Source organism: Microcaecilia unicolor, chromosome 1, assembly GCF_901765095.1.
Source record: "Microcaecilia unicolor chromosome 1, aMicUni1.1, whole genome shotgun sequence".
NCBI lineage: Eukaryota > Metazoa > Chordata > Amphibia > Gymnophiona > Siphonopidae > Microcaecilia > Microcaecilia unicolor.
The window spans coordinates 613,243,573-613,265,267 of record NC_044031.1 but is presented as its reverse complement, the minus strand read 5'-3'; the positions used below and the strand labels follow the sequence as shown (position 1 = coordinate 613,265,267).

At 42.9% G+C, this 21,695-nt stretch overlaps 1 protein-coding gene across 1 annotated transcript; it reads left to right on the top strand.

Moving 5' to 3' along the window:
• The first annotated feature begins 854 nt into the window (after positions 1 to 854).
• LOC115460472 (lymphocyte antigen 6E-like) lies at positions 855 to 15,927 on the top strand. Its single transcript, XM_030190229.1, has 3 exons — positions 855 to 941; positions 3,826 to 3,942; positions 15,067 to 15,927. Exons 1-3 carry the CDS (start codon positions 890 to 892, stop codon positions 15,261 to 15,263), a joined length of 366 nt encoding a protein of 121 aa, XP_030046089.1. The 5' UTR covers positions 855 to 889; the 3' UTR covers positions 15,264 to 15,927.
• The last annotated feature ends 5,768 nt before the right edge of the window (positions 15,928 to 21,695 follow it).

Genomic DNA, 21,695 nt, shown 5'->3' with positions numbered 1-21,695 from the left:
TATTTACAGATTCAAAGGCAATGGTGTGCTGCAGGATGGCCAGACTGGTGTAAAAAAAACAAAAAGGTTCATATTTGAATGTGACATTTTTGGAGCTCTTTCCTGTCTGAGTTAATTTAGTGTTATGGGAGCACAGGTTGTGGGATAGATGTCTGTTGCTTTATTCTGATAACAGGGTGGTGGTAAAGGCATTGAATAGACAATAAGCACGTTGTCCATTGTTGGTAGAGCTGTTGAGGTTGTTGGTGCTCTGTTGTTTGAAGTAGAATGTGTATTTAAGAGATAGGCATGCAGGGGGATTGGATAATGGGATAGCTGATGCTCTCTCGGTTTCAGTGGTCCCATTTTAGATCCCTCACGCCCAAGGCAAAATAATTCCCGAGAGAGATGCTGTGGGAGAGAATTCATCAATATTTAAGAACATTTAAAGAACTCTGGCTACAAATACTAGGAAGTGTTATTCATCTGGCTGGCGTTGCTTTTCAGAATTTTGTGTATGTAAGGAGGTGGATGTTAACTGGCCTGTTGGGGAGAGTTTGGTGATGCAATATGTTTTACAAGCTCGAGCTTTGGGATGGTCCTTGAGTGTTTTGCTGCATTCTTTGGTGGCAATTTCACTTGTGTCTAAGCTCTGTGCCTACATGGACCCTACTTCTTACTACTGAAAGAGTACATAAGGCTACTCCAGTGGATCATTGCGAGAAACCCTTGAGTATGTTATTTCCAGACTAGTTTCTTTAAAAAGACCTTAGCAATAATGTCTTTGAAACAGAACATCAACTTTTGTTCATTTGTGTGATCTTGCTATTGGTTAACAGACATTCACAGAGAAGGTTATAAGGTCCCTGGTAGATCCTGTCCCCCTGTAATCTGAAGGCATCAGCTGAAGATGAGGACTGTTCTGCTCTCTCTGCTGGCTGCAGCTCTGTGTCTGCACACTGGTAAGTGACACACCAAAGCTGGTAGATTTATTGACTTTTATGAAATATAAGAAACATCTGACAAATGTATTCAGAGATTTTTAAAAAAGTTAATGGGGGGGGGGGGGGGGAATGCATATATTAGCACACAAGGTAAGGGAGCTATGTACCTGGGAGCAATTTATGAAGTCCACTGTAAGAGGGACGTCCTTCGGCACTTCTGTGAGAAACACGTCCTTGTTACTGTATTTATCACTATGAATTTTCCTTATATTTTCCGTACCTGGATGTCAGGAACTACATGCACTGTACTTGCAGAACATGCAGCTATCGGAAATATAAGGAGCATACATATTTTATTGTGTATATATGAAGAGGTTCGCACACTTGATAATTATCCATATAAGGAAGACTCCGCACGTGTGAACACATACTCATCCAAATAAGGCCCCGCACGCGTGACGACGGTCCATGCATATCATGGACGTCCATATGCCGACCCATCATTTATGGGGCAGGATGTCCATGTGCTGACCCTCCATATATGGGATGGTCATCCATATATGGAACTGTGCATGTAAGGACGTCCGTCACACATGGGCGTCCATATATGGCGATGCACGTTTTCCAGTGGTTATTCACTGAGAAACATGGCTGTCAGATGCGAACCAAACTTTAGCATGGCTGAGAATCTGCTCCTAGTGCAGCTTTGCCTGAGGCACCAGCTGTTATGATTGTGGCCATAACCCCTCTCAAACTTACCTTTTTCCTGGTGGTCAGCTTAGCTGGCTTCTGTTCCGTTTTTCTGTTCTGTTTAAGCTAGCTCTCTCTCTCTCTGTGCCGGCTGCTGCCAGCATGGGGCTAATTGTCTTACTTCACTGCAGCTGTGGGTATGGACTGATTTGCTGTACCTCTCCCTGGGTGTACTGGCTTCAAGAGCTTCTCGGTGCTGCATTGATGTGGGTTGGGCCTCTCGGGGTTTCAGTGTGTTCTGCCTGGCTCTAGGGAGAGTGACATCATCTGGGAGGGCCTTGATAAGGAAGTGGTGTTCTTTCCTTCAGGGCCTTCACAACGTTTGCTTCTGGCTACTTGCTTTAGGTCCAGGTTAGTTTAGTGCAGCGTGGACTGGTGACTTGTGTGTTTGACTTCCCTGTTTTTCCCTTTGGCTCCCCTACTTTCCCTTTTGTTATGGTGAGTAGCACTGCTGTTAGTGCAGTGCTAAAGTTTGGTGCTGGGAGCACCCTTGTTAGTAAGTGCTTAGGAAGCACCTTTGTTGTTTGGGTATTTGGCTTTCCTGCTTGTTTCCTTGTGTCTTCCCCGCTTTTCTTCGTGACCTGTGTTTAGCTGCTGTAGCTGGGTGCTTAGGAAGCACCGGGGTAAGAACCCGTGGCCTAGTGGTTTGAGCACCAGTCTTGCAATCCAGAGGTGGCTGGTTCAAATCCTGATGCTGTTCCTTGTGATCTTGGGCAAGTCACTTAACCCTCCATTGCCTCAGGTACAAACTTAGATCGTGAGCCCTCCTGGGACAGAGAAATATCCAGTGTACCTGAATGTAACTCACCTTGAGCTACTACTGAAAAAGGTGTGAGCAAAATCTAAATAAATAAATAAATAAAATAATGAGTAGAGTGGAACGGGTAAACGTGAATTGCTTGTTACTGTTTCCAAAAATACTAGGACTAGGGGGCAAGCAATGAAGCTATAAAGTAGTACATTTAAAACAAATCAGAGAAAATATTTCTTCATTCAATGTGTAATTAAACTCTGGAATTCGTTGCTAGAGAATGTAGTAAAAGCAGTTAGCTTTGTGGAATTTAAAAAAGGTTTGGAGTGGAGGAGTAGCCTAGTGGTTAGTGCAGCAGACCTTGATCCTCTGGAACTGGGTTCAATTCCCACTGCAGCTCCTTGTGACTGTGGGCAAGTCACTTAACCCTCCATTGCCCCAGGTACAAAATAAGTACCTGTATATATGTAAACCACTTTGAATGAAGTTACAAAATTCCACAGAAAGGCAGTATATCAAGTCCCATTTCCCTTTCCCTAAAAGAAAAGTCCATAAGCCACTATTAAACTGGACTTAGGGGAAATCCACTGCATATTCTGGGATAAACAGCATAAAATCTGTCTTGCTCTTCTGGGATTTAGCCAGGTACTTGTGACTTGGATTGGCCACTATTGAAAACAGGATACTGGGCTTGATGGACCTTCAGTGTGTCCTAATAAGGCAACGCTTATGTTCTTATGTTCCTACAACATACTCTCTGCAATGTTATGCAAGAAATGCTGATCTATGTTATTAAACTCATGTTCCTTGGAGGAAAAAGTCCATAGTCTGCTGTTGAGACAGACATGGAAAGCAACTGCTTGCCCTGGGATTTGTACTATGGAGTGTTGCCACGATTTGGGTTTCTGCCAGGTACTTGTGACCTGGCTTGGCTACTGTTTGGAAAACAGGATGCTGGGCTAGATAGACCATTGGTCTGACCTAGAATGGCTACTCTTATGTTCTTATATATGTTTTTTTTTTTTCATTTGTACCCCGCGCTTTCCCACTCATGGCAGGCTCAATGCGGCTTACATGGGGCAATGGAGGGTTAAGTGACTTGCCCAGAGTCACAAGGAGCTGCCTGTGCCTGAAGTGGGAAACGAACTCAGTCGCTTTCTGCAATGTTACGCAATAAATGCTGATCTATGTTATTAAACTTGTTTCCTTACAGCTTGCTCTCTGCAATGTTACACATTGATCTATGTTAATGAACACTTATTTTCTTACAGCATGCTCAATGCATTGTTATGCAAAAAATGCTGATCTATTTTATTAAATGCGTGTTCCCTGACCATGCACTCTCTACAATGTTATATAAGAAATGCTGATCTGTGTTATTAAACTCATGTTTCCTGACAGCGCACTCTCTGCAATGTTACACATGTTTTGAAATAGAAGAAAAGAGTATCTGTTCTACAATAACACATTGCTCATCAGATGGCCAGTATTGTCTGACAAACGTGACTTCAGTTTCTGGTAAGCATCAACACATGACAATACATGACGTGGAGGGGCATTTTCAAAAGGGATGTCCAAATTGGGATTTGGACGTCCTTACAAAATGGCGAAATCTAGATTTGGATGTCCCTAGACATAGTTGTTTCTGATTCTCGGCGATTTTCGAAACCAAAGATATCTATGTCAGAAACGACCAAATGCAAGCCATTTGGTCTTGGAAGGAGCCAGCATTTGTAGTGCACTGGTCCCCCTCACATGCCAGGACACCAACCAGGCACCCTAGGGGGCACTGCAGTGGACTTCAGGAAAAGCTCCCAGATGCATAGCTCCCTTACCTTGTGTGCTGAGCCCCCCAACCCCCCCCCCCCCAAACCTAGTTCCCCACAACTGTACACCACTACCATAGCCCTTAGGGATGAAGGGGGGCACCTACATGTGGGTACAGTGGGTTTGTGGTAGGTTTTGGAGGGCTCACATTTACCACCACAAATGTAACAGGTAGGGGGGGGGGGGGTTGGGCCTGGGTCCGCCTGCCTGAGGTGTACTGCACCCACTAAAACTGCAACAGGGACCTGCATACTGCTGTTGTGGAGGTGGGTATGATATTTGAGGCTGGCATAGAGGCTGGAAAAATATTAAAAAAATTTTTTTAGGGTGGGAGGTGGTTAGTGACCACTGGGGGAGTAAGGGGAGGTTAACCCCAATTCCCTCCGGTGGTCATCTGGTCATTTAGGGCACATTTTTGTGGCTTAGTCGTAAAAACAAAAGGACCAGGTAAAGTCGTCCAAGTGTTTGCCAGGGACGCCCTTCTTTTTTCCATTATCGGCCAAGGACGCCCATGTGTTAAGCACGCCCCAGTCCCACCTTCGCTATGCTTCCGTAATGCCCCCGTGAACTTTGGTCGTCTCCGCGACAGAAAGCAGTTGAGGACGCCCAAAATCGGCTTTCGATTATGCCGATTTGGACGACCCTGAGAGAAGGACGCCCATCTTCCGATTTGTGTCGAAAGATGGGCGCCCTTCTCTTTCAAATATAAGCCTAATGGTGTACACATCAAGGGGCCCTTTTTAAAGGTGCGCTAAGCCCTAAAATGTGTGGACAGACTCTATGCTACACTATACCTGTACTTTGTTTTCATCTTTTTTTTTTTATTTTCTCTTTTCTCTCACCTGAATGGGTTTCCTTTCTCTGTTTTTTGAATTGTTATGTAAACCACTTTGCTGCTTACTGAGGAAAGGTGTTATATAAAGTTGAATAAACCTAAACCATTATCAGGCTTCATGCGACACCCTAGTCCTCCATCCACATATATGTCTTTTATTCAAGGCCTCTACCCAAATATACTTACTCCATACCACAGCTGAAAAAAGTCCAGGCAGACTCCTCTTTGCCCATAAAATATATAAATAGCATTTTTACATACAATCCAACCCAGGAGATCTGAACTGTTAACAAAAGATAATCCCCTCGATATTTAAAAGCATTTAACCGGCCAGGAATGACACCTGGCTGGTTAAATGGCACTTAGCCGGCTATCTAGCAATATTCAGTGGGGGATAGCTGGCTGTCTCCTACTGAATATTCCAGGTTAGTGGCTAAGCGATAGTCTGCTGTATCATACGATATAGCTGGTTATCCCTGACTATTCGGCACATCACCGGCTATTGTACGCAACCACATTGGGCCATGTAAATAGCTGGAATATTTTTCGACGGTTTCAACTTAACTGTCCAACAATAAATATAGGCTTGGACAGTTAAGTTGAAACTGGACTAAACTGGATATTCAATGCCGGTCACCAGAAATGGCCTGGCATTTAATATCCAAGCTCAGCACCAGGGCCAGTCTTAGGCAGGGGCGACAGGGGCGATTGCACAGGGCCTCATGCTTGCAGGGGCCTTGCAGCAGCCTTGTCATCTCCCTCCCACTCCCTGCTTCAGCCGTCATTGCAGTCTCCTGTTTAGAGAGCTGCATGGGAACGGGGATGGCGGGATTCCCCTCCAGGTCTGCAAGGATCCCGCAGGGATGGACCTGGGTCTGCAGGGATCTTATGGGTATGGACCCAGGTCTTGCAGGGTCCCCATGGAAATGCACGGCGATCCGAGCTTTGCCTTTCCTCCCCCGATCCGCAGGGTGCCCTCCCGGCATATACCTCAAGCCACCCTGGTGGTCTAGTGGATTCTTCGGGGCAGGAAAGATCCTTAGTCTTTCCTGCCCACTGCCACTGACCCTCTTGCTGCTGCATCACTTTTGTAAAATGGCTGCCGAGCCTTCCAGTGGCGGCCTCGTGAGACTTTTGCTGAAGCCTTGTGAGGCCGCCCGGCAGCCATTTTTAAAGAAGATGTGGCAGGACTGGGTAAAGTGCCAGCGGCCTGCACATGTCTGGATACTCAATGCAGATGCTGGAACATGGCCCGGCATTGACTGTGGAGGCATAAATCATCCGATAGCGGTCAACATTTGGAAAAAACACTGACCACTATGTGCTGAATATTGACCTAAGAAATTGTACAATAGGTAATACGTTTATTAAAAACTATACACAAAAGATTCACTTTTCTTCCCTATCCACCAAGACATCATGGGGGCTGATTCCTTCCCATGCCTGTTTATCTAAGTGAGAATTGATATGCCACAATTCAGATAAAACGCTGCAATCATAGTGATATATAAAACATGATGCACAAAGCCATATAATTGGAAACAACACTGAAGACAAGGGTTTGTGTGTGTGTGTGTGTAGGGGGGAACAATGACAATAATTCAGAACCATAAAAACAGTCAATACCTGTCATGCAGAAAGGAGGACGAATGATACTGGCAACATCAAGAGTTCAGATGCATGGAAGGATGTTAGAGAGCGGCAATGTTATGACACCATCCTTGAATTTATGAGAACTCTCCATTCGGCAGAGCAGCACCATTTAAGGACAAAGGCAGGCGTCAGGCTGCTTCACAGAAAACCTCCAAAAAAGGAAAGACCGAACATACAACTACACCTCCAAGAGAGTTGCTTCTCTTCATCTCTCTAGCAAACCCCAGGGACCAAATTCAGGCTGAGAAACGCTTGATCATGATACAAGCCCTTTGGAGGTACTGCAAGCTCTGACCAGTTAAAACAAAAAGAAGTGTGTTAATATGAAGTAGTAAAACCTGCACTAATTATGAACAAAGAATGCAAACTGTGCAGTCTTGCAATTCACAGATTTGTCCAAATTTTAAAGAAAAGGTACAGGTGTACTTTTGCACCTGCTTTTTGTATGTACTAAATTTAGCTGGAACCTAATGTGTGCACATTTGAGAATGTAATCTATGCATCTTTGCATGCTGTCTTTCTGCCCTGACTTCTAGGAATGCCTCCTCACACTTTGGCTAAGACTATGTACATTGTTGAACCTCATACATACTTTTAGCTGTATTGAGAAAAGTAATGGGCCACTATTCAAAGTCATTTAATTGGGTAGGAGATGCTCCGACAGTGGCGTTCCTAGGGGGGCTGACACGACACCCAGGGCGGACCGCCGATGCGCCCCGCCCCCCGGGTGCAGCGCCCCACCCCCCCGGAACAGCGTGACGCCCCCCCCCCCGGCGAAAGAACCCCTGATCCCCTGGCGAAAGAACCCCCCCCGGGTGCAGGCCGCTGGGGGGGGGGGGGTGCCGCGCGCCTGCTGGCTCTTCGTTTTCATGCTCCCTCTGCCCCGGAACAGGAAGTAACCTGTTCCGGGGCAGAGGGAGCATGAAAACGAAGAGCCGACAGGCGCACAGCACCCCCCCCCAGCGGCATGCACCCGGGGCGGACTGCCCCCACCGCCCCCCCCCCTTGGTACGCCACTGATGATGCTCCTACTTGGTTAAGTGGTGGTCAGCGGGCTGGGAGGGGATATTCACTGGTAAATACTATGTACTGTCACTGAGTATCCCCTGTGACCCCTATGGCTCCATCGAGAAGTTATCTGGGAAACAGGTGATATTCTGTATCTGTGCCTGGATTGCTAACAAGGCAGATAGGTCCCCATAAAAAGCAGTCCTATTTTTGTTTATTTAGCTATCCGGTACCCAGATAATTTCTGGGTCCATGCATGACCTGGAAATTGAATTCTGGTTCCTGGTCAAAATGCTGAATATCAGTTCCACATTCATTCTCCCCACCTCTCCATAATTTCCTCATCGTTCAACTCTCCCTCTTATCCCCCTCCACACCTTTCTCCTTGATTCTCTTTACTTCCTACTCTCTCCGCTTCTGCTCTTCCCAGTTAACTCTTCCCTCAGCCATCTCTCAGCCATTCTTCATCCCCTCTTAGCTCTCCTTTCCTCCTTCCTCACCCTCCCTCTTGTCTTGTCCTATCTCTTCCCTCCCTCCTTTCTCTCCCCTCCTCATTGCTGTTTTTCCTCCTCCTTTATCCTACATCATCCCTTTCCTGAGCACTTTCTCTCTCTTTCCCACATCTCCCCTGACCTCTCTCTCTCTCTCCTTCTCCTCCCTACCAGACACTCTCTCCCTCTGTCTCCTTTCTCCTTCTTCCTGGCACACTCTCTTCTTCCCATCCATTCCTCCCTCCCTTCTCGGCACCCACTCTTTTTCCTCCCATTCTCACCCCAAGCTCTGTCTCTCACTCCCTCGCCAGGCACTCTGTTTCCTTCCCCATCTCCCCTCCCCCAGAGCACTCCATCTCCTTCTCTCTTTTTTCTCTCTCTTTTCAAGGAGACACATTCTCTCTGTTCCCTCTTCCTACTCTTCTTCCCTTCTCCAAGACATTCCTTTTCCTCTCCTTCACCCACCTGCCCACATCAGTCACTCTTTTGCACTGCTATCCCAGCCTACTTTTTATACCCCTTATCATTTGCCCCCTTCTTATCTGCTCTCAGCCAATGACTCCTTTCAGTGATGGGAGATTTCTATTTTACTCCCCGCTCCTCTGTAACCCCTACTCTCCTTCCAACCCAACCACCCTACTTCGGACTTCTTCATGCACCTGCCCCTACCCTATCCAAACACTTGCCCCCTCCTTCCCCAGCTTAACAATGCCCCCTCCCCCCCGACCCAACCCAAACCCCTCTTCCGACCCAACACTCCCTTCCCCTAAGACTAAAAAATATGCCCTTGTTGTCTAATGGCCTTTATATGACAGACGAACCCCACCCTGTACAACCCAGGATGTACCATGTGGGGTGGGGTGCTGCCATTTTGCAGAGGTAAATTTGCTAGTCAAGGAGGTCAGCAGCTTATTTGGGCCTGCCTCTACTAAAATTAGTGCCTATCACAAACAAGACTTGTGGTAGAGAACTGCTCCAGTCGCTGCCCTCTCTCCCTGCAGTTGTCTCCTACTTGAAGTAGTAGTAGTAGTCTAGAGCAGTGGTTCCCAAACCTAGTCCTGAAGGCACCCAACCAGTCAGGTTTTCAGGATACCCACAATAAATATTCATGACAGAGATTTGCATGCACTGCCTTTACTACATGCGCATCTATCTCATGAATATTCATTGTGGGTATACAGAAAACCTGACTGGCAAGGATGCCTCCAGGACCAGATTTGGGAACCACTGGTGTAGAGCCCTTAGAAAGTTCAGCCAGCTTTGAATTCCTTTTAATTTGTATTTATTTGTTACATTTGTATCCCACATTTTCCCACATATTTGCAGGCTCAATGTGGCTTACATAATACCGTAAAGGCATTCGCCAAGTCCGGTACGGGATAAGTACAAAAATGTTATAGTGGGATAGGGAAGATAAGATTCAATCAAGTTGGGTTTGAGGTAAAATGGTTTGTTAATGTCCAGTTCGATCTTTGATAGTGAAGTGTTGCAGGGTTGAGGCATTTAAGTTGGGTCAGTCGGATATGCTTTTCCGAATAGGTGAGTCTTTAATAATTTTCTGAATTTTAGGTGATTGTAAGTTGTTTTCACCACTTGTGGCAGTGCGTTCCATAGGCGCGTGCTTATGTAAGAGAAGTTGGACGCATGGGTTGTCTTGTATTTTAATCCTTTGCAATTTGGGTAGTGGAGATTCAGGTAAGACTGTGATGAACTGGTACTATTTCTGATTGGGAGATTGATTAGGTCAATCATGTAACCTGGGACTTCACCATAGATAATCTTATTTTATTTATTTATTTATTTATTTATTTGTAGCATTTGTATCCCACATTTTCCCACCAATTTGCAGGCTCAATGTGGCTTACATTTGCCGTAAAGGCGGTTGCCATTTCTGGGTAACAGAATTACAAATGGTATTGCGTTAAGGTGCATGCATACATGGTAACATACATGGAATGTAACATACATGGAACAGATCATGGTATATACCATGTGCATACATACATGGTAAAGAAGAAGAATACATTATGGTATTGCATGAAGGTTCCAGAATAATAAATTGGATTGTAACATACATTAGGTCATCGACTATAGAGATCATATTCGACGTAAGGATTAAAGTATTAATGGTTGTTCATTAATAACAAATAAGTTAATCAGTCAAGTGATAGGATTTCGGTTTTGTCTAGAACATGTTAAGTCTTATTATCTAGTGTTTTAAGATGGATGTTTATGGTATGCCTTCTTGAACAGATCAGTTTTCAGTAGTCTTTGGAAGATAGTTAGGTCTTGCGTTGTTTTTATGGCCTTCAGTAGTGCGTTCCATAGCTGCGTGCAAATGTATGAGAAACTGGTCGCTTATGTGGATTTATATTTTAGTCCTTTACAGTTAGGGTAGTGTAGATTGAGGAATGTGCATGCTGATCTTTTTGCGTTCCTGGTAGGCAAGTCTATGAGATCTGACATATAGGTCGGGGCTTCCCCGTGAACGATTTTGTGGACCAGAGTGCAAACTTTGAACACAATTCATTCTTTTAATGGGAGCCAGTGTAGTTTTTCTCTTATGGGTTTGGCACTTTCGTATTTCGCTTTCCCAAATATGAGTCTAGCTGCTGTGTTTTGAGCGCTTTGAAGCTTCTTAATTATTTGTTCTTTGCATCCAGCATAAATGGCATTGCAATAATCTAGATGGCTTAGCACCGTTGATTGTACTAAGCTGCGGAATACTTCCCTTGGGAAGAAAGGTTTAATTCTTTTAAATTTTCTACATTGAGTAGAACATTTTCTTTACTGTATTTTTCGCATGGTCCTCGAGTGTGAGATTTTGTTCAATTGTGACTCCCAAGATTTTCAGGCTGTCTGAGATCGGAAGGGTGTAATCTGGGGTGTTTATGGTGTTGGGTTTGTTTGTGTTGTATTGTGAGGAAAGGATGAGACATTGTGTTTTTTCAGCGTTTAGCTTTAGTTGGAATGCGTCTGCCCATGAGTTCATTATTTGGAGGCTGTGTGTGATTTCGTTTGTGATTTCGGTTATATCTTGTTTGAACGGGATGTATATCGTGACATCATCTGCATAGATGTACGGATTGAGTCCTTGGTTGGATAGCGATTTGGCTAAAGGTGTCATCATTAAGTTAAAAAGGGTTGGTGAGAGCAGTGATCCTTGTGGAACTCCACATTCAGGTTTCCATGGTGTTGACGTTTCTGAGTTTGAAATCACTTGATAAGTTCTTGCTTTTAAGAAGCCTTTAAACCATTTTAGTATGTTTCCTCCAATTCCAAAGTAGTCTAGGATGTTCGAGAGTATTTGGTGGCTGACCATGTCGAACGCGCTGGACATATCAAATTGTAGGAGCAGCACATTGTTTCCAGTTGCAATTAGTTGTTTAAATTTGGTTATGAGAGTGGTTAGCACTGTTTCAGTGCTATGGTTGGATCGAAATCCTGACTGTGATTCATGTAATATTGTGAATTTGTTTAGGTAGTTGGTAAGTTGTTTGGTTACCACACTTTCCATTAGTTTTACTATCAGGGGGATGGATGCTACTGGTCAATAGTTGGTTGTGTCATTTAATTTTTTCTTTAAGTCTTTGGGTATGAGTGTAAGTAATATATTTCCTTTGTCCTTGGGGAAAAGTCCATGTTGTAGCATATAGTTCAGGTGTGACGTAAGGTCTGTTATGAAGCGTGTAGAGGTGGACCTATTAGGCTACTGGGGCAAATATCCAGTTTGGAGTGGGTTTTGGAGAATTTGTTGAGTGCTTGAATAATGGTTTCTTCGGTTAGCGGCTCAAAGTTATTCCAGATTCAATCTGCTGGGTATTCACCGGGAGTTGGGTCCAGGCAATCCATAAATTTTTCGTGGTCAGTGGTATTGAGTGGTAATAAGTACATAAGTACATAAGTAATGCCATACTGGGAAAAGACCAAGGGTCCATCGAGCCCAGCATTCTGTCCATGACAGCGGCCAATCCAGGCCAAGGGCACCTGGCAAGCTTCCCAAACATACAAACATTCTATACATGCTATTCCTGGAATTTTGGATTTTTCCAAGTCCGTTTAGTAGCGGTTTATGGACTTGTCCTTTAGGAATCCGTCCAACCCCTTTTTAAACTCTGCTAAGCTAACCGCCTTCACCACTTTCTCCGGCAATGAATTCCAGAGTTTAATTACACGTTGGGTGAAGAAAATTTTTCTCCGATTTGTTTTAAATTTACTATACTGTAGTTTCATCGCATGCCCCCTAGTCCTAGTATTTTTGGAAAGCGTGAACAGACGCTTCACATCCACCTGTTCCACTCCACTCATTATTTTATATACCTCTATCATGTCTCCCCTCAGCCGTCTCTTCTCCAAGCTGTATAGCCCTAGCCTCCTTAGTCTTTGTTCATAGGGAAGTCGTCCCATCCCTGCTATCATTTTAGTCGCCCTTCGCTGCACCTTTTCCAATTCTACTATATCTTTCTTGAGATGCGGCGACCAGAATTGAACACAATACTCAAGGTGCGGTCGCACCATGGAGCGACACAACGGCATTATAACATCCTCACACCTGTTTTCCATACCTTTCCTAATAATACCCAACATTCTATTCGCTTTCTTAGCCGCAGCAGAACACTGAGCAGAAGGTTTCAGTGTGTTATCGACGACGACACCCAGATCCCTTTCTTGGTCCGTAACTCCTAACGTGGAACCTTGCATGACGTAGCTATAATTCGGGTGGATCGAAGTTTTGTAATTTTCTCATTGAAGTATTTGGCAAGTTGGTCTGCCGATGTGGTGTCTGTGCTGGATGTGGTAACAGGTGTGGTGTCTATTAGTTTATTCACGAGTTGGTATAATTTATGTGTATCTTTGTAGTCTGGTCCTATTTTGGTTTTATAGTATGCTCTTTTAGTTTGTCTTATTGAGTATTTGTATTTTCTTTGCAGTTGTTTCCAAGCATGAAGAAATGTCGCGGCGACTACATCGCTGAGCATGCCCAAGGCAACACTTGTACCTCTATTAGAAGCATATGGACTCTATTAGAAGCATATGGACTAAGGTGCAGATTTTGAAAGAGATACGTTCTCTGATAGGAAGCCAGTGCAGTTTTTCATGGAGTGGTGTGGTGCTTTGGAATCTTGTCTTACTAAATATCAATCTGTCTGCTGTGTTTTGTGCCATCTGCAGTTTCTTTGTGAGTTGTTCCTTACATTCCGCATAGATTCCATTGCAGTAGTCAATGTGGCTTAATACCATTGATTGAATTAATTTACGGAAAACATCCCTTGGGAAGAAAGGTTTTATATTCTTGAGTTTCCACATTGAATGAGACATTTTCTTTAACACCAACAAGAACCAGTACAATGTAATTACGCTGCAGGTATTGAGGAACAAATCAGTGCTTAGCTGTGTTATAGCTACAATTTATTCTACAACAGGGGTGTTCATCCTCGGTCCTCGTGGGCTGGAACCCAGGCAGGTTTTCAGGATTTCCCCAATGAATGTGCATGAGATCTAGTTGCATGCATTGCCTCCATATTCATTGGGGAAATCTTAAATACCCAACCTGGCAAGAGCTGAGGTTGTACACCTTTGTTCTACAACTTATAGCATCTACAGCAGTGCTTCTCAACCCAGTCCTTGGGGCACACCCAGCCAGTCAGGTTTTCAGGATATCCACATGTGCTGCCTCTTTGGTATACAAATCTATCTCATGCATATGCATTGTGGATATCTTGAAAACCTGACTGGCTGGATGTGCCCCAAGGGCTGGGTTGAGAAGCACTGATCTACAGTGCCAGCACATATCTATACTATATATCAGGAGTAGGCAGTTCTGGTCTTTTGAGAGCCTCAGGCAGGTCAGGTTTTCAGGATATCCACAATGAATTTGCAGGAGTTAGATTTGCATTATGCATATTCATTGTGGATATCCTGAAAGTCTGACCTGCCTGGGGCTCTCAAGGTCCAGAATTGCATACTACATAGATGTCAGAACAGAGATTTTAGGCCATGCCTGGATTTATTAAAAACCCTATCCTACTACATTATAGGACTGGCAGCACTGATTTTAATTGGTAGAATCAGGGACTAAAAGTATCAGAGTGCTTTGGGATGTAAGTTCAAAACCAGGACTGACAAAATGCCTCCCTCCTGGAATTGGGTAATTTGGCAACTGTCTGTATAAAAAGAGGCTGAGCCAGTCCAGCTACAAGTCCTTGCATGAACTGAGAGTAAAACCAGGACTGGCTTAGGCTCTCTCTACTAAACTGGAGCTGTATGGCAGCTCTGTGTATAAATTAACCAAAATCTTACAAGATCCATTAGTGGATCCTGACAAAGAGGCTGAAGCCAAAATCTTAACTCACTGGAGATTATTTTCAAGACTGGACTTAGAGGTAAAATCACTTTTTGAGTAACAAAATAACATAGCAAATGACAGCAGATAAAGACCCAAACGGTCCATCCAGTCTGCCCAACAAGATAAACTCATTTTACATGGTATGTGATACTTTATACCCGAGTTTGATTTGTCCTTGCCTTTCTCAGGGCACAGACCATAGAAGTCTTGTACTAATTTCTGAAGCTAACGTTGAAACCCCTTAAAATTTACACTTCAGCCCATCAATATCTATCTATCTATCTATTTATTTATTTATTTGTATCCCACATTTTCCCACCTATTTGCAGGCTCAATGTGGCTTACATAGTACCGTAAAGGCATTCGCTAATTCCGGTATGAACAGTTTCACAGTGATGTTATGGTAGAATAGGTTCATGTGGAAGAGCGTGTTAGGGAATCGTATAGAGGAAGAGTAATTATGTTCTTTGTTTTCTGTGTAGGAAAAACTGTCATCACTAAACAGTGTGTAACAGTGTGTACACCAGTGGAAACAGAAAACAAGGGGACGAAAATTTCCAATTCCTCCTTCCAAACTGACCTGTGTAACTACAATGGAGCAAAGAGTGTGAGGATCAGCTACCTGACTCTACTCATCTCAGTGGGTTTTGTCAGCTCCCTCTTGCGAGCTGGACTCTAAAGTGGGAGTTAGCAGAGGGGCTGATTTACCCCAGGCTTCTTCCTATTCTGTGTATGAGAGTTGAACCTTTTACTCCTGTGAGAATTCTGCACAAAAAAAATTAACAGCTCAGCAAACTTCAGCCCACTTTATTTGTGCAAAAAAACAATATATATTTACCAGATATTAATAATAATTCATTTAAAATACAGTATGGGATAATGCAAAGATGCAGAACTGTTGTTTTGCATTTAAATTCCTTCCAGTAGGTTAATGCACCATACAGCTAAACCCTCCCATTTCTTCTCCTCCTGTCCAGATGGCTGAACCTCTAGGCTTGAAGATATATTATCAGCTACACAACTTTCAAAGTGTTTCCTGGTATATTGCACATTACATATCATTTACCAGCATGTTCTGTATAGTAAAAGGAGACTTCATTCTGCATTAAGATAAAACATAAACTACCCAGACCTTCCCCATCACCCCAATTTCATGCATGCACCACACTTAATTCACCTCCTATCACAACCTATATAAACACATGCACAAACAAACAGCTAAAAACTCTTCAACCTAATCATTACAGAACTGTCTAACAATAACACCAATGGCAATTCCAAATACACAACCCAAGTGTGCCCTAGAGTACTGAAAGAACTCAAACATGAAATTGCTGATCTGTGTTAGTGATCAGTAAACTGTCGTTAAAATTGTCTGTAGTACCTGAAGACTGGATGGGTGGCCAATGTAATGCCTATTTTTAAGAAAAGGGTTCCAGGGGTGATCTGGGAAATTACAGACCGGTAAGCCTGACTTCAGTGCCAGGTAGAATGGTGAAAACTATTATAAAGAATAAAATTATGGAACACATAGACAAACATGGTTTAATGGACCAAAGTCAGCATGAATTCAGCCAAGGGAAGTCTTGCCTCAACAATTTGCTTCATTTCTTTGTAGGCATGAATAAATATGTCAATAAAGGTGAGCCAGTTGATGTAGTGTGTCTAGATATTCAGAAAGGTTTTGACAAGGTTCCTCAGGAGAGACTCCTGGGAAAATTAAAGAGTCATGGGATAGGAGGCAATGTTCTGTTGTGGATTAGGAATTGGTTATTGGATAGAAAACAGAGGGAAAGGTTAAACGGCCATTTTTCTCAATGGAGGATGGTGAATAGTGGAGTGCCAAAGGGATCTGTACTGGGATCAGTACTATTTAGCATATTTATAAATGATCTGGAAATCAGAATGACAAGTGAGGTGATTAAATTTGCAGATGACTCAAAACTATTCAAAGTCCTTATAACATATGTGGACTGTGAAAAATTGCAGGAAGATCTTAGGAAGTTGAAAGACTGGACATCTAAATAGCAGATGAAATTTAATGTGGGCAAACGCAAAGTGATGCACATTGGGATAATCTGAATCATAGTTACCTGAAGCTAGGGACCACCTTGTGAGTCAGCACCCAAGAAAAAGATCTAGGTGGTGTTGTAGATAATATGCTGAAATCTGCTCAGTGTGCAGCAGTGGCCAAAAAAGCAAACAGGATGCTAAGAATTATTAGGAAAGGGATGGTAAATAAGACCAAAAATACTATAATGCCTCTGTAATGTTCTATGGTGCAAGCTCACCTTGAGCACTGCATTCAGTTCTAGTCACTGTATATAAAAAAACATATAGCGGAATTAGAAAACGTTCAAAGATGAGAAGCCAAAATGATAAAGGGGATGTAACTCCTCCCATATGAGGAAAAGCTAAAGAGGTTTGGGCTCTTCAGCTTGGAAAAGAGACTGCTGAGGGGGGATATGATTGAGGTCCTGAGCTCTGAAATAAACTACCTTTGGATTTAAGACAATGTGATACTGTGTTGCAGTTCTGGAATGCTCTTAACACTCATTTGTTTCAAAATTGTTAAATAGGTTCTTGAATGTTTTGGAATTTATGGTTTATTATGGCTTGATATTTAAAACAATTTAAACAGTCAGAGAGGCTCCTGGCTGTTTATATTGTCTGTCCAGGGCTAACCAGTCATATTCAGTGGCACTCAACCGGATACTGCTGCTGAAAATATCTGGTTAATACCCAAGCCAAAAATCGGCTATTTTGGGGGCTTTCTGGGGATGAAGTCAGCACTTGGTTGGTTAAGTGCCAATATTCAGCACTTAACCGGCCAAGGTAATCACATAAGTCCAACAGCACTTGGGTCATAAGAATCTGAGGGAACAGTACAATATAGGGGGTGAAGTGCTTCTCTGTATGAAGGAAGAGCGGGACTTGGGAGTGATTGTGTCTGATTACCTTAAACCTTCCAAACAGGTAGAAAAAGTGATGGTCAAAGCCAGAAGGATGCTTGGGTGCATAAAGAGAGGGATGACCAGCAGGAAAAAAAAGAGGTGATAGTGCCCTTGTATAAGTCTCTGGTGAGGCCCCATTTAGTGTACTGTGTGCAGTTCTGGAGACCGGACCTATGGAAAGATATAAATAGGATGGAATGGATCCAGAGGGCAGCTACAAAATTGGTAATCAGTCTTGAACACAAAAAATATAGGGACAAGCTTATGAACCTCAACATTTATATGCTGGGAGAGAGGGGATATGATATTGATGTTTAAATATCTCAAGGGCATTAATGTACAGGAAATGAGCCTTTTTCAACTGAAGGAGAACTCTGGAATGAGGAGGCATATGTTGACGTTAAGAGGGAATAGGCTTAGGAGGAATCTAAGAAAGTATTATTTCACAGAAAGGGTGGTGGAAGTGTGGAATGGCCTCCTGGTGGAGGTCGTGGAGTTGAGGACTGTGTCAGAATTTAAGGAAACGTGGAATCCCTTAGGAAAAGGAAGAGTTAGGGGTTACAGAGGATGGGCAGACTGGATGGGCCATTTGGTCTTTATCTGCCGTCATGTTTCTATGCATAAAAATCAGTCCTATCTTGATGTGGTTCACCATAGCCGGATAAGTGCTAAATATCGCACTAAGGGGTCCTTTTACTAAGCCGCGGTAAAATGTGGCCTGCGGTAGTATAGGTGCGTGTTTTTGGTGCACGCTGGGCCATGTTTTACTGCAACTGGGATAAAAGGATTTTTTCAATGGGGGCAGTAAGTGGCCGTGCGCTAGAATTAAAGGTAGAGCGTGACTAGATACTGCTTGAGCCCTTACCGTTATCCATTGACCTAGCGGTAAGGGGTCACTTGCTACACGTACAGTATGCATGCAGCACATGCCTCTGTGGCTGTGCTGACAATTACCTCAGGGAACAACCCCCATGGTAGAAAATAGAAAAATATTTTGTACCGCGGGAAACAGCATACACCAACTTTGACATTACCGCTAGATGGGTGTGTTACCTGGGCAGTAGTGTCGATTTGGCATACATTAAATGCGCAGTAGCTCTACTGTCACTTTGTAAAAGTGCTCCCATATACCCAGAAATTCAATGCCAGAACCTGGACATAACTTGACATTGAATTTCCGGGGATAATGGCAGTGGCGGTCTGCAAAACGCTGAATATCAGGCCCTTGGAATTTTATTTTCTATTGATGTAACTTCAGGCCTGTTCCTGGATCTAATGTTTCCAGTCTTTTCAGTGTATGTTATGGCCTTGTGAACCATTTTGAATGAAGATTGTCATCATTAAAATACTATATAAATCTTTTAAATGTGTTAAAAAGTCACTATCTGAACTCTTTGAGATGCACCACAGCAACTGAAAGCTATAACCCCATCTTGGGCAACTTGGAGATTTCACTCTTCTTCCCCCACTGTCTCCGTTTCCACTACAACGAAACACTGATGAAGGAAGAGCAAGATATTGTGAAGCATGCAACACAAATGATCATGAGCGGGGGAGGGGGGAGCTGAAAATTACAGTTTGAGTCATGCTGCAATATTTTCAAGAGGCTGAGAATAAGAGGGTTCATTTTCAAAGGAAGATATGTGTTGGCCATCCCTTATTTGTATTATAAGGATAGAATCAGGCCATTTAAATTGCTAATTGGCATGAGGCTATCCTTATAATTGTGTACCGGATTAGGGACAGTGCGAAGATGGCCCCTAAAATTTATTTGGATAGTGGAAATATACAGCCACCATCGAATTAGTTAGCTGATGAATATTAGGCCTAAACTAAATGGATGGTGTTGGCATGGCCATCGGCCAGTCCAATATGACAACAAAGAGGCAGTGATCTGCATGTGAACAGTCCACAAACAGATCAGAGTAGATCACTAATCAAATCAAAGAAACAAATATTTATTGTTCAGGATTCTTGACATGGCCACATTTTATGTTCCAAGAGGCTGTATCAGGGGCTACATTATTGGGGTCTCTCAAAACACTGTCCCTTAATAGTGAATAATACACTGCTAATTAAGGAGAAGGAGTTCTACTTCAGAGTTTTGCTATTTGCTTTCAGTGTATTATTCTCTATTAGGGGAGAGTATTTTGAGAGACCCCAATAGTATAGCCTCTGATACAGCCTCTTGGAAGGCGAAATGTGGCCACATCGGGCATCTTGAACAATAACTATTTGTTTCTTCAGTTTCATCATCTGCTCTGATATGTTTGTGCATTGGCCAGTCCATACATTCAGTGTTACTATCTACACGAAGGCAGACAGCTGTGTATATACCTGCCTATGCAAGTATTCTATAAGGGAAAGTAGGTGTCTATTCTCCTTTATAGAATATGTGCTAATCAGACATCATCTGTGAACCTACAGTAGATATAGTTGCATGGTTATAGTATAATCTCCATGTCAGGTTATTGTCCTAACGTTCATGTTATTTGGGAGCATGTTTGAGATGCTGTCAATAACATTTTTCACATGAGCAGATCAATCACTTATAGTGCTGTAATAGGCAGACCATGCTATACAATTATTTGGTCTATTGATCTTTGTGGCTATTCAGCTCATTTTGGAAAGATTCCACTTTACTGAGCTATCATTTTTGGTGGAATTCTAAGGATATTGTACAGAAATATGAATTAGCAGCTGCTGAAAGGAATAATATGAAGTTCCAAATGCTTAAAATATGGTAATCATATGAATGAGTGTACACATAGCCTTGTGTGATCTCCAGTTTCTCTTTTCTTTTTAGTACATATACCTGGACATTAAGCTAACTTGTGTTAGAACAAAAGAATATAAGCGTTGCCATACTGGGACAGACTGAAGGTCGATCAACCCCTGTATTCTGTTTCCAACTGTGGCCAATCCAGGTCACAACTACCTGACAATATGCCAGAGCAGTAAATCAGATTATATACTGCTTATCCTAGAAATAAGCATTTGATTTTCTCCAAGTCCATCTTAATAATGGATTATGGACTTTTCTTTTAGGAAGTTATCCAAACCTTTTAAAACCCTGCTAAGTTAACTGCTTGTACCACATTCTCTGGCAAAGAATTTTAGAGTTTAATTACACGTTGAGTGAAGAAATATTTTCCTCAATTTGTTTTACTTTGTAGCTTCATTGCATGCCCCCTAGTCCTAGTATTTTTGGAAAGAGTAAACAAGCGATTCATGTCGTTGGATCCTGGACCAGTTGATGCCTTTTTTATTGGACTAACAATACATTTTTTGATTAGCTTTTGAAGGTAACCCTTCTTCAGATCGAAAATAAGCAAATGTTGACAAATAAGTGAAACACAAAAGCATTCCAATGACACAAGAAGAGGGTGGGGTGGGTTATGTGAGAACAGGGGGAGCTGGGTGGGTGAGAAACAGGGAGAGATGGATGGCTGATCAGAGGATGACAAAGCAGTACAATTTGATGGTTTATAATGGGATAGAAAACCCAGATCTTTGTTAAGGCCTGTCTGATGGATGTCAAAATATTTCATCATTTTGATTTCAAAGGTTCCTGGGTTGTCTTCAGATTTCCTTTTAGTATTCTATTGCTGTCTGTGCTGTTTTCTGCGAGGCAAAATGTCATTTTCACCATGGAGGAACATTCTGGGTTTTCCAGAGACACAGCTGCAAGAGTTACTCCCAAAGAAACCTTTTTTTTAAGGCATAGTAATGATATGGATAGTCATTTAGAATACTGGGAAGAAGTAATTAAGTTTAGTAAATACTTAGTACCTACTGAATTACATTCTTCTACCTTACTTGAATATTGTTGTCATAAAATGATACCAAAGTCTGCTTTGTTGGTTGGAGGACTTTTAGTATTCTCACCATAAAATCATTGATGTACATCACAAAGCAGTGTTTCTTTGTATTGCCTGATTCTTCCCATTGAAATCAATGCTGCAAGTCTCATGATGCACTAGGATGGGATGGTTAGAAATCCAGGCCTGCCTCAAAATCTCCAGCCTGGAACTGAGTAACTTGGCATCACTATGTTACACGAGGGACTCTGAGTGTGCCAGTCCAACTGAGCCAGCAGACAACCTCTTTGTCCGGCAACTATGGTTCTACCATTAATCTTTTCACCAACTTGGCCC

Bases quoted from the DNA above. Each gene is read 5' to 3' on its own strand.
- LOC115460472 (XM_030190229.1), top strand. From the start codon at position 890: ATGAGGACTGTTCTGCTCTCTCTGCTGGCTGCAGCTCTGTGTCTGCAC. The intron at 942-3,825 runs GTAAGTGACACA...GTTTCCTGACAG, and splicing joins AGCTCTGTGTCTGCACACTG to CGCACTCTCTGCAATGTTAC. The intron at 3,943-15,066 runs GTAAGCATCAAC...TTTTCTGTGTAG, and splicing joins AAACGTGACTTCAGTTTCTG to GAAAAACTGTCATCACTAAA.